Source organism: Ostrinia nubilalis, chromosome 12, assembly GCF_963855985.1.
Source record: "Ostrinia nubilalis chromosome 12, ilOstNubi1.1, whole genome shotgun sequence".
Taxonomy (NCBI): domain Eukaryota; kingdom Metazoa; phylum Arthropoda; class Insecta; order Lepidoptera; family Crambidae; genus Ostrinia; species Ostrinia nubilalis.
The window spans coordinates 14744516-14761160 of record NC_087099.1 but is presented as its reverse complement, the minus strand read 5'-3'; the positions used below and the strand labels follow the sequence as shown (position 1 = coordinate 14761160).

At 36.0% G+C, this 16645-nt stretch overlaps 1 protein-coding gene across 2 annotated transcripts; it reads left to right on the top strand.

Moving 5' to 3' along the window:
• Positions 1-4560: 4560 nt before the first annotated feature.
• Positions 4561-16534, top strand: LOC135077027 (synaptic vesicle glycoprotein 2C-like). Of its 2 annotated transcripts, none has more exons than XM_063971617.1 (7): positions 4561-5143; positions 5680-5841; positions 14251-14413; positions 14862-14983; positions 15227-15471; positions 15825-15955; positions 16329-16534. In XM_063971617.1, exons 1-7 carry the CDS (start codon positions 5080-5082, stop codon positions 16492-16494), a joined length of 1053 nt encoding a protein of 350 aa, XP_063827687.1. In that variant the 5' UTR covers positions 4561-5079; the 3' UTR covers positions 16495-16534. The 2 variants fall into 2 exon arrangements, with proteins under 2 accessions (XP_063827687.1, XP_063827688.1); XM_063971618.1 differs by having other exon boundaries at positions 15825-15960; positions 16329-16460.
• Positions 16535-16645: the final 111 nt, after the last annotated feature.

The following is a 16645-nucleotide window of genomic DNA, read 5'->3' as shown; positions in this document are numbered from 1 at the left end:
GCCATCAGGAAGCCCCGATTTTACTCCAGCTAACTTCTTTTTGTGGGGTTACCTTAGGGGTTAAAATATACTCTAAAATCCAACAACCATGCATGCAGCAACTGAAGCTGAACATTCGTCATGAAATCGAATCTATTTTGAGGTAACTCTAACGAAAGCTTTTCAATATTTTGATGTCAGATTGGAAGAAAAGTCCGTAAAGTTGTTATGCGAAAGTTTAGCTATTTTATAATCATACTTATTCAATCGTGAGTGCAGTTTGTAGGTAATAACTTCATACAACGGTGATTATAAATATATGGTAATTAGTACATGGAAATTAGAAAACGATAGTTTTTCTTCAAAATTTCCAAAATCTGCAGGGTATGCAAATACTGTCTTACTATAACGTATGGAGGCCAAAGTACTGATTCTATTTAAATCAACAACGTGGATCTACCTTCAAAAATCTAGTTTAAAAATAAGGACACGGTAAATAGAAAAATTGAAAACCAAAGATATGGTAATTATACTCTTACGCAATTCATCGACGGTACGCCAAAGCAATAGACGTCTACTTGCTTACAGGTCATAGAACTAACTAAGGGCTCGCGCCGCGTGCGTAAATGATGTGTCAAATATTATTATTTAGGCTTGTGTGCCCAAAAACAAAAAACGTCACGGGAATTAGGATTTTCGCTCGGACAAGCAGTTTTTTAATTCTAATTATTTACAGAATGGTTCTGTTGAATAGATATTTTGCTATGCATAAGAGTATCTTTTATGCTCTTTAAAATGTTGAATGGAGTAAACCAAATCTTTACGACATAAAAATTACAGCCAACTTTTAACATTAAGTCGGTGTGCGGACGCGTAACGGTAATTAGAGAACAGAGGTTCATGAAATTAATTTAGACACAAATACTTAAAATAAAGGCCTATGATTTAATGCACAACTGGATAGGGTTGTTAACACCTTTGCTGCGGCAGTTACTTTCTAATACTTTCCATTCCTTCGGTACCAGGTCAATAAACCTTGTATTAAAACTTACATTGTGGCGGCACAAGGCTTAAAGACCTTGTAATATTTAAGATATATTAATTTTATTTTTGGCTTCATGTTAATAGATATTGTGTTTTTTTTCTTTGAATATTAATAATAATGCATTTATTGACATACACCTGAAGGCGTTCGTGAATAACTTGTTTAGTATAAAAATTATAGCTATATTCAAAATACAAGGCTTATGCACCCTGTGCCGCACTGAAGTAGGGAAGTCTGGTGGGTATTCTAGGGATGTGAAATACAAATATCGATAGTTTAAATTAAGTTTTAATAAAAATTTAAAAAAGTAACAAACAAAGATGTTTTAATAATTTAGTCAAAATATTTTACAAATAAGACATACGTGCATAAATACTTAAATAAGCTATATTTAAAGAAAACATATTATTTAATAACATTTAGTTACAACTTCAAATGTTTGTCACGAAAAACATTATTTAAATTAGCAATAAATCGTGTAGCAAATTAAATTATAATCAATTTGCAGTTTTGATTTTGTTTGTTTCTCTTGACGCCATGTTGACATGTGCGTTTCTTACGAATGCGAGGCAACACTGGCTGCACGAAGCTAGCGTGGGGTGCGGTACCAGGTGCGCAGGGTACAAGGTGCTTCGACCTGGTTTCGCATTGTGAAGACATTTTATTACTTCCGTGCGGTACCAGGTCTAAAAACCTGGTATTAAGGTAGATACATCATTGGATTCTATTTTAAGAATACATCATAGATATATATTCATCACTTTCCTACACCGGACCCAATTGAAGTTATGCCTTTCGCACGACAAGGAAGACTATAATTTTCTTAGCCGCACGGTAAGCGAGACGTACACAAGGTCTATAGACCTGGTTTCGCACTCAACGTGTTAAGTAACATATAAAAATACTTGCATGTCTCTAATTTGTCATTTTTAACGATTTAACAGCCCGGACACGCAAAAACTAGCTAATCTGAGAATGGCCGTTATACATCACGAGTGAACTGTACTAATGCTTTAAGTACACATTGGAACTAAATGTGAACTCTTAAATGGAGTAAAATGTTACTTGGGTAGAGATTTGGTACTGACGACGAGTCTAATATTTTCTAATTAATCTGTCTGACGGACTAAATAGAATTTCGATTTCATTACCCAGTCATCATTCCTAATTCCCTATTTACCTAAAAAATATCTCTATGAAGAAACCTACTTTGTACCTATGTACTTATATTTCTTACTGCCATTATAATAAGTACTTATGTGTCGACTTGTCCTATCTACCTCTAGGACTTTAGTGAGTCAATTGGGCTGTTAGTATTAATGTAATTTGTTTAAGGTCAGTAGGTACTAAACGCAATGTAAATATTTATGTAAATAGGCTTTAATTAAGTAAAGACTAACTTTTGTTGGTTTTTAACAGGAATATGAAATAAATTATTTTGAATTTAAACATAATAACCTTGTACTTATTAAGAACCTATGACAAAAAGTTATTTCCGTAAGCCAGTCAGTCGCAAGCGCATCTTGTTTATAAAGCGGAGTAGGTACATAAGCAACGATGCGAATTAATTTAGTAAGTGATGGAAATCGATTGAAATCTATTAAATGTGGCATTTTATTAGAAAAAAAACTTAATTTCTTTAAATTAAGTTCAGGCAGGCTAATATTATTTATTAAATTATCATTATAATCGGAAATATTTGAATTTATGAAATCATATTTACTCAAAAAATCGGGTCCGTTCCACCAAAGTTTAGAATCTTTGCCATTTACATGCAACCACGGCATGCCACCAGTTAACTCGTTTATTTCAGTAACTCGGTTTTGTACAAACGTTTTAAGTAAATGAGGAGACATACGAAGCCAGCCCAAAACAATGGTGGAGTCTGACCAAAAATATACTTTATAGAATTTTAATTAAAGTGATCCAATAATTTTTTCATAAAGTTTTGCCCCTATATGAGCACCACAAAGCTCAAGTTTAGGTATAGTTATAACTTTGAGGTGTGCTACTTTACTTTTTGCGCAAAGAAATTTTACAATTAAATTACATCTGAACCGTCTAATGTACGCACGTATGCACACGCCCCATAAGCATCTTGAGATGCGTCTGTGAAAATATGTAACTCGGTGTGTTGAGTGTGAACCTCAGATCATAGATATGATCTGAGGTGTGAACACTCCTTACGAATCGAGGGATACGTAAATCATTGAGACATTGCAAAGAATCTATGAAGTTAAACCAGTTAAACCAAGTATGTGTGACGTCATCGGGTAGGTACGGTCGCATCCCAATCTATTTTTAGAAGCCACAGCTTTTGAATTAATATCTTGGCAATGATAATAGCTGGAGCTAATAAACCTAGCGGGTCATAAATTTGAGCTATAATGGCTAACATACGAATTTTAGTAAGTACTGTATTTTCTTTCATGTCGATTTTAGACGCAAAATATAATTCATCAGTAGAATTTCACCAGCCCAATCCTAACAAAGCTAAGCAAGTAATATTCTCATTATAATAACTCAACTTAGAACGTATATGAATATTACACGATTTATTAGTGTGAGACAGATTGTCCTACTCCTGAAATACGTATAGTGGACTGTAATAAAGATGCGTTTAAACGTTTACATAAGTTTTCTGTAATAATGCAATGTTCACTTCCGTTGTCAAGAAGAGCTCGGACGGTATGAAATTCGTTTTTATCGTCCGCAACTTCTATCAACGCAGTGGATGGAAACACAATTTGTGTACCGCGCAGTATGTTGGGCGTACTCGAGTTAACGGTTGAGGAATGCAAGGCCCAGCAAGGCGGTCGATGTGCTACTACCGTTCAAATTTTTATTTATTAATTTCGATTGACCGTCAAGTTTATTTATATATCTGAATGTAATAAACTGTTGTGTTTCCACTGACACTGTTTACAGGGACCGAATTAGCAGTCAGTAATTGAATGACCGGCACGCAAACAGTTACGGCAAAGTTTATGTTCATCTACGAATGTTAATCTACTTTATATTATGGGTAAATTTAAGAAAACTGTGCAGGCATAAAGTGCGTGATTATCTTTACACATTAAACAGTGACGTATGCGTTTTTTTTAGGTTTATTCGTAGTGACATAACTATGAGTGGTTTGTGATTGTTGCCATTTTGAGTCATAAGTGTTTCGAACGGAAGTAATCAGTGCCTTTATGACGATTCAAATGAATCATTTCTAACGTATCTGCTCGGTTACGTAAAAATTGCAATAATTCGTCTAAGGTTATTTTTGTCTGCGTGTTAGATCCAATAATTGAACCTTTGTGATTTTCCCATTCCCGTTCAGTTGATACGTCTAGCTTGTAAATTATTAATGTATCCCATCCCAGTTGTCTGTAGGTTCATTTAAAGATTTTAAGGCGCGTAAGTTACCTACCTACACGTAATATGCTATCAATCAACAATCGAATCTGTTGTGGACATTCCTTAGTGACAGACGGAACATAAAATAATGCCTTCACATGATTATGCACCAAAAGTCGCTCGTTATGAAACCTATTCTCCAATAACTCCCATGCGTGAATGTAATTGGAACCCTTAAATTCTAATGCACTTATGACTTTTAAAGCGCTACCACTCACGGATGACTTTAAATAAAAGTAAATGAAAAAATAAATGAAACTATATGGATGAAGCATAACTAGGAATAACTACATAATTAGTTATTTTTAGGTGACGTGCTGGAAATCGAACCTGTCATCAGGTAGAGAGAGTAGGTAACTCTGTAAGACCACTTTAACCACAATAGCATTAGAAGGCACGTGTCAGACCATTGAAAGCTGATTAAAAAGCCAATGACAAGTAACTACTCAGCATCAAAGTAACTACGCTTGATAAAATAATTATGCATATTAATCGGTGTATTTGTCTAGACTACTCATAAAGTTTATAAGAGCGTCCAATTAAGAACAACAGCGATAGCAAATTATTTAAAAACTGCTACTAATTTAATAGTGAATGTGTTGTGTATTTTGTTTTGTGTCTCTTAAAGTTAAAATAATCAGTTAATCAGTATGCAAGATGACAAAATTGGGGATGCCGAAAAAGTTACATTTGAAGAAGCCCTCAGTAAAACAGGTAGGATATTTAAAATACATTCATCACCATTTCAGCTACAGTACGTCCAATTAATTATAGGTCTCCCTCAATGATTTCCAGAGGTTAGCCTACATAATTACAGATAAATTCAGAGTAAAGTTAGTAGTCAAACTCAAATTAAATGGCTGGATTTAGGATATCTAAGGCTGGGTTGCACTATCTTACTTTAACTTCAAACTCCATACAAAAAACACCGGTATCGTTATAGATACGGTCAAAGTTAGGTGGTGCAACTCAGCCTAAGTGTTTTAAAAAAATCTGTCAATATTTTTTATGAAATTTTTATTTTGTATGCGAGTATGATTAAATTCTTTGGAAAAGTGTCTCTATCGAACAAGCTCTACCACTAACAAGTCAAATCCCAACCTTATTAAATACATAGTGGTCAAACTTCAGAGTGGGGATCTATTTGTCACTTATTTATAGCGGCGCGGCGGCGGTCGGCACTTGTTGTTTTTATTTTTTGGTACCAAATAAATGTTTTTTTTTTCTTTCTTTTCTTTCTTTCTTTTTAGGATTCGGCGCATACAGCTACATGTTAACATGCCTGGCTGGAGTGGCGATAATATCGTTAGCGTGTATCTTCTTCAGCAGCACCATCATTGCGCCCGTCAGCGCCTGCGACCTTCAGACCACTAGCGCTCAGCAGGGCATGCTGGTGGCTGGGCCTATTGTTGGTGCGTGTACTGCCTAACTCGCATAAATATTTATAACTAGCGTAGTGGCACCAATGATCGACACTTTAAGGAGATATTGGGCTTCTTATTAAGATTAAAGGTCATTTAGTCATCTTTAAACCAAAAGTAACGATTGAGCATGATAAGGTATATTCTTGAGATAAGAATAGGATGTATTATTTTTATTAACTATACACGGACTAGAAAAAAATCCCAAAAAATGAAAAAGCATATAAATCTCCAATCATCGACACCGAATCTCCAGTAGTCAACACCCCGTCATCGACAGCTGCCACTTACCGACACCCAGTTATCGACGATCTCCTTTTTTGGCAAGTACTCGACCAGGTTTAGGACGGAAGCTCTGCCAGTCCTGGCTGGTGTACTGCCGGTCGACTTAGAGGTACAGAAGCGTGCGGCTATGTAGGGTAAGTGCGCTAGTTTTCGTCCAATTATCGGAGTTGCCAACTTTGTGATGCGAAATGAATATCTTAAAATACCCTTACTCATATGTATCATATGTCATTTTAGTCCTTATATAGTCTACTTTACGTTAATATTATATGACAATAAGTAAATACCACGGGTTTTTTTATAAAAAATATTTTATGCAAAAGAGGCGATTTCACTAGTTTTCGTCCAAAAAAATCAGTTTTCGTCCTAGTTTACGCTAGTTTTCGACCACTGTGTAGAAAAAAGGGTGCTGTTGAATTATTAACTTAAAACCAATTCTACAATACAGTAACTATGGATTGTGGTATATCATTTGAAAGGTAATTTTGTTAGCTTTCAAATGATATCAAAAAGATTTAAATAAGTTTCTTACCTAAATTTAGGAAAATATTGCAATAGGTCGAAGGATAAATGGACGAAAACTAATCTACAGGAATAGCTAATTTTGGTTTTCGTCTACCCCAGTGCTTGCTCATGACGTCATGGACGAAAACATAACAACGTTTAAAGCTGTTTTTTGTTTTCGTCCACATCTTTTTAACGGTTTTTATGGGTTTATTACTCTTAAAAAGTGGACGTAAACTAAAATGTTTAATGTAATAGCAATAAAGATCATATTGGAAGAAAAAACATTGTATTTTGTAGGTTCATTGAAGTAAAATGATTATTAAAAATATTAACTAGGTGTCAGGGTTTCCGTCCACGTGGACGAAAACCAAAATCTTGCAAAATTGTTATGCTAATATTAGTCCACTTAATTATCTAAGATTTCGATACAAAAACTTTAATAAACCCTTAAAATAGTGTTTATTATGCTAATAATTAGACATACGTACAAGAAACATTACGTAAAGTAGCTAAAACAGTAATTAAACATACCATGAAAATTCCCGACCTGCACGTTTTTTTTCTAACTTGACGACGCTTTCCATTCACCTGTGTGCAGCAGCAACTTCCGTAGATTTTTTTGGAGTTATTACTTGTCAAATTACATTTTCATGCAGGCAGAACTGTTACTTAGATATTATAGATTGTAACAAGTCCAAACTTGCACGGAAAGTTAGGTTTGTATTCTAATTTTCCGTATTTGTTTGTGGCAAGTCGGTCAAATGGACGAAAACAGGAGCTGGACGGAAAACCGGCGCAATTACCCTACTTCGCATCAAGGGAAAATATACCTAACCTCCGATTTCTTAAATAGCCGCGATCGTTCTAAAATAAGCCGATTATTTGATTCTCGAGAAGTCGTTGAAGAGGAATTACCTACTTAATGAATGGCAAAAAAGATGGAATACGTCAGTCAAAGGGCGTCACTTATATAATTTCTTCCCGAATGTACGCGAACGTCTAACTAGGCGATGGTTAGAAATCGACCATTGCTCGTCGCAGTTCCTCACGGGGCATGGCAACTTTAAACATAAACTTCACTAATTCAAACTAGTTCCGTCTCCTTTTTGCGAGTGTTCCACTAATGATGTCAGTCATGAGCAGTCTGCCCATCATATTATCTTGTGGGAGTGTGATCTTTGGAAACATGAACGTAATTTAATGCTTAATTCAATACAACATACTTACCTACATCTGTTTCCGCAATTTATTACACCGATCTTGTCGCGACAAGGAAAAATTTCCGTACTTTTAAGCGATTTTGTGAAAAATATTATTGGCAGGTAGTTGCTAATTGCTCATAAGATAAGCCCCCTTAATTGATATTTATTTTCCGTGGTGCATAATCTTTTCTTAAAGGTTTTAAACCTTTGTTTGTCACCTGTCATCCGCTTTGCAATGGAGGGAAGTCGAACCTTAATTTCGAACTCCTCCTATGTTCTTCTGAATAATTTTGTTGCGGGTCCAATGACAGTTTAACTTTCCCCCGGGACAAACTTGACCTTCATTGGTTGGGTTTTTGTGACGGTCAAGCCGTAGATCCTGGCTACACAGGAGTTGCAGTGGTGGGAACGAGAGGTGGGAATACTTAGTCCCGATTTTAGTTAAAACTGTGCTCGGCCCCATTATACAGGGTGGAAACGAAAAGTGATCTCACTCGATTATTTCTAAACTATCTATACAAGATATCGAAAAACTGGTTATTGATCCTGAAAGTGCTTCACGAGCTCTTTCAAACGGTATCAGTAATAGGTTACAGAATTAACTGGATCTATCCGAAAATTCAATGTTTTCAGGCTTCATACTAAATGTATGCAAGCCACACAATATTAGAAGTGTTAATTTTTTTTTATTCAATAATAAACACTTAAATTGAACTCCAAATTGCATTCTTATTTAGAAAACATTGGTTTTAGGCTTTACTTACTATAATATTATCAAGACATGAGTGCTATGACTGGCAGTACTAAATGTATGGAAGCTGGTAACATTGAATTTTCGGATAGATCAAGTTTATTTTGTAACCTATTATTGGTACCGTTGGATAGAGCTCGTGAAGCACTTTCAGGATCAGTAACCAGTTTTTGGATATCTTGAATAGTTTTTAATATTATGTGGTTTTACTAAATGTATGGAAGCCGGAAACATTGAATTTTCGGATAGATCCAGTTTATTTGGTAACCTATTATTGGTACCGTTAGATAGAGCTCGTAAAGCACTTTCAGGATCAGTAATCAGTTTTTGGATATCTTGTATAGTTAAGAAATAATGGAGTGAGATCACTTATCGTTTCCACCCTGTATAATATAGTGTAACCCATTGTTGTTTTTCCCGAAATTTTATCATGGAGCGTAATCCTACCTAGGTACTCCGAAACGTTTAGCAGCAACTGCAATCTTTTCGCAATTTTAACAGCTTCTACAGCTTTTTCTAACTGCTCGGGAGAATAATTTTTTCTCGAACCAATCATCGACATATATTATTCCCCAATAATCGACACTTGTCGATTACTGGTAGCTCGACTATGAATAGTTTACTTCAAATATCTACTAAATGCGCAAAGTCATAAGAACTATATTCGGTTGTCAAATGAAAAATGTTCCAAAAAATTACTATCGACACGTGTCGATTATTGGAAAAGTCAGTTTGTGAAAACCAGTGATCGACACCAACATTTTACTAATATCAAAATAACATTTTAAATTCGTTATAACAAAAATGGATTCTATAGTTCTTAAAGTAACCCGTGAAAAAGATAAAATTCAAATAAGTTACAATACAGTAGTGTAATTAACAAAAAATGTACTCGCTTCCTTAGGGATTTTACTAAGAAATGCTGTTATTTTCACCGGTACTCCAGCCGCAATCAGTTGTTATACTGCCATTATCAAAATAAATTGGCGGATTTTGCTTAAATGTCAATGGGAGGCAGTCAAAAGTGTGCTTTCTATGGTACAGTGTTGACATAATAAGAAATCGATTTTATACTCTTATTTTATTGAATCAAAAAATAAAGTGTCGGTCATTGGTTCTTGTCGGTCATTGGTGCCACTACGCGTAGTGGCACCAATGATCGACACTTTAAGGAGATATTGGGCTTCTTATTAAGATTAAAGGTCATTTAGTCATCTTTAAACCAAAAGTAACGATTGAGCATGATAAGGTATATTCTTGAGATAAGAATAGGATGTATTATTTTTATTAACTATACACGGACTAGAAAAAAATCCCAAAAAATGAAAAAGCATATAAATCTCCAATCATCGACACCGAATCTCCAGTAGTCAACACCCCGTCATCGACAGCTGCCACTTACCGACACCCAGTTATCGACGATCTCCTTTTTTGGCAAGTACTCGACCAGGTTTAGGACGGAAGCTCTGCCAGTCCTGGCTGGTGTACTGCCGGTCGACTTAGAGGTACAGAAGCGTGCGGCTATGTAGGGTAAGTGCGCTAGTTTTCGTCCAATTATCGGAGTTGCCAACTTTGTGATGCGAAATGAATATCTTAAAATACCCTTACTCATATGTATCATATGTCATTTTAGTCCTTATATAGTCTACTTTACGTTAATATTATATGACAATAAGTAAATACCACGGGTTTTTTTATAAAAAATATTTTATGCAAAAGAGGCGATTTCACTAGTTTTCGTCCAAAAAAATCAGTTTTCGTCCTAGTTTACGCTAGTTTTCGACCACTGTGTAGAAAAAAGGGTGCTGTTGAATTATTAACTTAAAACCAATTCTACAATACAGTAACTATGGATTGTGGTATATCATTTGAAAGGTAATTTTGTTAGCTTTCAAATGATATCAAAAAGATTTAAATAAGTTTCTTACCTAAATTTAGGAAAATATTGCAATAGGTCGAAGGATAAATGGACGAAAACTAATCTACAGGAATAGCTAATTTTGGTTTTCGTCTACCCCAGTGCTTGCTCATGACGTCATGGACGAAAACATAACAACGTTTAAAGCTGTTTTTTGTTTTCGTCCACATCTTTTTAACGGTTTTTATGGGTTTATTACTCTTAAAAAGTGGACGTAAACTAAAATGTTTAATGTAATAGCAATAAAGATCATATTGGAAGAAAAAACATTGTATTTTGTAGGTTCATTGAAGTAAAATGATTATTAAAAATATTAACTAGGTGTCAGGGTTTCCGTCCACGTGGACGAAAACCAAAATCTTGCAAAATTGTTATGCTAATATTAGTCCACTTAATTATCTAAGATTTCGATACAAAAACTTTAATAAACCCTTAAAATAGTGTTTATTATGCTAATAATTAGACATACGTACAAGAAACATTACGTAAAGTAGCTAAAACAGTAATTAAACATACCATGAAAATTCCCGACCTGCACGTTTTTTTTCTAACTTGACGACGCTTTCCATTCACCTGTGTGCAGCAGCAACTTCCGTAGATTTTTTTGGAGTTATTACTTGTCAAATTACATTTTCATGCAGGCAGAACTGTTACTTAGATATTATAGATTGTAACAAGTCCAAACTTGCACGGAAAGTTAGGTTTGTATTCTAATTTTCCGTATTTGTTTGTGGCAAGTCGGTCAAATGGACGAAAACAGGAGCTGGACGGAAAACCGGCGCAATTACCCTACTTCGCATCAAGGGAAAATATACCTAACCTCCGATTTCTTAAATAGCCGCGATCGTTCTAAAATAAGCCGATTATTTGATTCTCGAGAAGTCGTTGAAGAGGAATTACCTACTTAATGAATGGCAAAAAAGATGGAATACGTCAGTCAAAGGGCGTCACTTATATAATTTCTTCCCGAATGTACGCGAACGTCTAACTAGGCGATGGTTAGAAATCGACCATTGCTCGTCGCAGTTCCTCACGGGGCATGGCAACTTTAAACATAAACTTCACTAATTCAAACTAGTTCCGTCTCCTTTTTGCGAGTGTTCCACTAATGATGTCAGTCATGAGCAGTCTGCCCATCATATTATCTTGTGGGAGTGTGATCTTTGGAAACATGAACGTAATTTAATGCTTAATTCAATACAACATACTTACCTACATCTGTTTCCGCAATTTATTACACCGATCTTGTCGCGACAAGGAAAAATTTCCGTACTTTTAAGCGATTTTGTGAAAAATATTATTGGCAGGTAGTTGCTAATTGCTCATAAGATAAGCCCCCTTAATTGATATTTATTTTCCGTGGTGCATAATCTTTTCTTAAAGGTTTTAAACCTTTGTTTGTCACCTGTCATCCGCTTTGCAATGGAGGGAAGTCGAACCTTAATTTCGAACTCCTCCTATGTTCTTCTGAATAATTTTGTTGCGGGTCCAATGACAGTTTAACTTTCCCCCGGGACAAACTTGACCTTCATTGGTTGGGTTTTTGTGACGGTCAAGCCGTAGATCCTGGCTACACAGGAGTTGCAGTGGTGGGAACGAGAGGTGGGAATACTTAGTCCCGATTTTAGTTAAAACTGTGCTCGGCCCCATTATACAGGGTGGAAACGAAAAGTGATCTCACTCGATTATTTCTAAACTATCTATACAAGATATCGAAAAACTGGTTATTGATCCTGAAAGTGCTTCACGAGCTCTTTCAAACGGTATCAGTAATAGGTTACAGAATTAACTGGATCTATCCGAAAATTCAATGTTTTCAGGCTTCATACTAAATGTATGCAAGCCACACAATATTAGAAGTGTTAATTTTTTTTTATTCAATAATAAACACTTAAATTGAACTCCAAATTGCATTCTTATTTAGAAAACATTGGTTTTAGGCTTTACTTACTATAATATTATCAAGACATGAGTGCTATGACTGGCAGTACTAAATGTATGGAAGCTGGTAACATTGAATTTTCGGATAGATCAAGTTTATTTTGTAACCTATTATTGGTACCGTTGGATAGAGCTCGTGAAGCACTTTCAGGATCAGTAACCAGTTTTTGGATATCTTGAATAGTTTTTAATATTATGTGGTTTTACTAAATGTATGGAAGCCGGAAACATTGAATTTTCGGATAGATCCAGTTTATTTGGTAACCTATTATTGGTACCGTTAGATAGAGCTCGTAAAGCACTTTCAGGATCAGTAATCAGTTTTTGGATATCTTGTATAGTTAAGAAATAATGGAGTGAGATCACTTATCGTTTCCACCCTGTATAATATAGTGTAACCCATTGTTGTTTTTCCCGAAATTTTATCATGGAGCGTAATCCTACCTAGGTACTCCGAAACGTTTAGCAGCAACTGCAATCTTTTCGCAATTTTAACAGCTTCTACAGCTTTTTCTAACTGCTCGGGAGAATAATTTTTTCTCGAACCAATCATCGACATATATTATTCCCCAATAATCGACACTTGTCGATTACTGGTAGCTCGACTATGAATAGTTTACTTCAAATATCTACTAAATGCGCAAAGTCATAAGAACTATATTCGGTTGTCAAATGAAAAATGTTCCAAAAAATTACTATCGACACGTGTCGATTATTGGAAAAGTCAGTTTGTGAAAACCAGTGATCGACACCAACATTTTACTAATATCAAAATAACATTTTAAATTCGTTATAACAAAAATGGATTCTATAGTTCTTAAAGTAACCCGTGAAAAAGATAAAATTCAAATAAGTTACAATACAGTAGTGTAATTAACAAAAAATGTACTCGCTTCCTTAGGGATTTTACTAAGAAATGCTGTTATTTTCACCGGTACTCCAGCCGCAATCAGTTGTTATACTGCCATTATCAAAATAAATTGGCGGATTTTGCTTAAATGTCAATGGGAGGCAGTCAAAAGTGTGCTTTCTATGGTACAGTGTTGACATAATAAGAAATCGATTTTATACTCTTATTTTATTGAATCAAAAAATAAAGTGTCGGTCATTGGTTCTTGTCGGTCATTGGTGCCACTACGTTATGTGTATTTTAAAGTCTGTAAACCCTTAAAAAAGAGGCTGACTATAGTGACTGAGTTTCTTGCGCTTCTTTTCAGCACTGGCCCATTTAATGTCCTGAAGCAGTGGTAGGGTTAATACTGGGACGTGTAAAAGTGCTTTTTAAAAAGCCTATGTACTTGTTTGTTTGAGAGTACTTAGGTGTCTCTGCTTTGTTTACCAAAAACCGGGCACTCTATTATTTTTTAAATGGAACGGAACACAGTCTTGTTCACGTGTAGAGATCCTGAAAATACCCTATAATTATTTATTTTTTTGTAAAAGGTATTCCCTCCACGATATTGGGACCATCAAATATAGATTTGTGTAGGTCTACCTCCATCTCTAGAGTCGTCTAAAATTCGTTGTTAAAAGTATTTAGGCGGTTATCACACTGCGCCGCGCTCCGCCGCGGAGCGCGGGACGACAGATTTAATCATTGTATGCAAGTACCTCAGTTTGTATAGAAAACACGCGCGGCACACAACACACTGACAACGCATCCGCGCGCGGGTTTTTTTATATGAAATCACGCGCTCCGCGGCGGAGCGCGACGCAGTGTGATAACCGCCTTAATGTGCCTTTTATGTTCACAATTTGTAATCCATGACCAATTAATCCTATGGTAAATATTATAGGGGCCATACTGGGTGCCATCGTATGGGGCTACTGGGCGGACCAGCACGGCCGGAGACGCACCCTCATCTTGTCATTGCTCTTGGGAGCAGCAATCAACATGGTATCCAGCTTGTCGGTGGACTGGGTGATGCTGCTGGTGTTGCAGTTTATTGCTTCTTTGATGTAAGTGGTGTAGCTTTTAAATAGACACCGTTCACACGTTCAATATAAGGGCAAAGAAATGAGGAGCTGTAAACTTTGCTAGACTTATGCCTGTTTTCACCATCAATCCCTAATTTTTAAGTGACTCCTTTGAAAACAAAATTCCTGTTATGTGTCACCATAGGGGTCACTTAAAAGTTGGGAACTGATGGTGAAAACGGGCATTATGCCCATTTTCACCATCAATCCGTAATTTTTAGTGACCCCTATGAAAACAAAATTCTTGATAAGTTTTACAATAGGGGTCACTTAAAAATTAGGGATTGATGGTGAAAACGGGCATTAGACCCCTCGTAACTAGGGCGCTCTGAAAGTTTCAACGGGACGCTTAGTTTTTTAGGTATATTAGCAGTGGATATAACTATACAATATCGATATTGTTCCTCTAATTGTTTTTTATCCTTTCTAGGATCGCAGGGCAGTACTCACTGGCAATGACTCTTCTAAGTGAATGTGTGCCGATAGATCGCCGAACCATCGTCGTGATGATGGTCTCCAGTATTTATCTTCTGTCGCAGGGAACCATGGCTGGTATGAACTTCATATGTTAACTAAATTACTCTCATCATCTTTATTGTCATCATAAAACTCATAAAAAACTCATAAAACTAATTTATTTCTGTAAATAGACTTTAAAAAAGCACTTTTACACGTCCCAATATTAACCCTACCACTGCTTCAGGACAATAAATGGGCCAGTAAATAAGTGGCCATCCTAAGGTAATGCTTTGTAATAAACCTAGGTAAGTATTTACAGGTTCTTGTTTTGTTTAGTTTTAGCCATGCCAATAATACCGTTAAGCTTCTCCTTCTACCTGCCTTATCTGGACATCCAATTCAACTCCTGGCGACTCCTGCTAGTCATCTACTCCGTGCCCAGTGTGCTAACCGCCGTCTGGCTCTACTTCATGCAAGAGAGCCCCAAGTTCGTGTATTCGAAGGGGAGAGAGCAGAAGGCGTTGCAGATTTTGAAGATTATTCATGGAATAAACAATAGAAGATCTCTTCAAGAATATCCAGTAAGTACTTAGTTATGGACACTTAGCCAAACACTTGTAAAGTATTGTGACTTGCAATAATTAATAATTTTATGTCAGACTCTGGGTAAACGTACTGCGATTTTTCTCATTGCACGAAGGTTATCAGTTCTATTTAAATTAATAAACAATTTGACGTAAATATGAAATCAGTGCAGTGGCTTAATTTTAATGTGTCGTCCACCAATATTTGTTCAGTAGGTAGCTACTTTGGCTCAAATACTCGCTCGCTCGCAATATCCAAAATACAAATTGGAAAAAGCTCCTATAATTTAAGAGGACTTTCCGATATAACTATCGATAGTAATAGGGTGTAACAAATCAACTGTTCATAGGTAAAATGTCTGACTAGACGAAGGTCTCACACTGAAGGGGCGGTTACTACAGTCAACCATATAACACCGCTGTTTCGGAAACCTCTGCTGAAGTACACCATCATCATGAACCTGCTCTTCCTATTAGACCAGTTGGGTAAATTTCATTTGTTTACATCATAAAAATGTAGGCAATAAAATTCGCTATGAAATAGGTTGTCTGTCAAGGATTGGTTCTTAACTAGAACTTAAAGTGGCCCGCCCAAGTATGGTATAAATTAAATGCACCAAATTCAAAAATCTCGACGCGCACAGTAGGTAGGTACAGCTCGATTCAAACTTTATGACCTCTCTAAAGTTAAATGTCAGAAATGTAAGTGGCCTGTCGGTCGTTAACGACTGAATCCACCATTTAGCCCGACTCTTCAAAAGGTTGAGCAGCCTTGTCCTATCTCATTAAAATAGGATATCTGAAGGTGACTATAAAGTGCTCTTACTTTATTAACAAAATACCCACCTTCTCAGACTTTCAGCCTTCAAAGTGTGGCTTCCGACAATAGCGAATCATTTCATGCAGACTTCCCACACTGGAAATGGAACTCATCTCACCCTGTGCGACATCATAGCTACCAGCGTCAAGGACTCAGAGGATGTGAGTATCAGCCTCCTACTAAAGAATATGATAGCTTAAGCATAAAATACAAACATGTTTGTGAAATTAACCAGGGAATGACTGGCATTTTGTGTAGGTATTTCATAATAGTTATTTAGGCTTGGGTACATGATTCAATGTGTGCTTATGAAGTTATGTACCTACAGTCAGTAGTGACTGAATTTATTGC

Bases quoted from the DNA above. Each gene is read 5' to 3' on its own strand.
- LOC135077027 (XM_063971617.1), top strand. From the start codon at position 5,080: ATGCAAGATGACAAAATTGGGGATGCCGAAAAAGTTACATTTGAAGAA. The intron at 14,984-15,226 runs GTATGAACTTCA...TGTTTTGTTTAG, and splicing joins GTCGCAGGGAACCATGGCTG to TTTTAGCCATGCCAATAATA. The intron at 15,472-15,824 runs GTAAGTACTTAG...AACTGTTCATAG, and splicing joins GATCTCTTCAAGAATATCCA to GTAAAATGTCTGACTAGACG.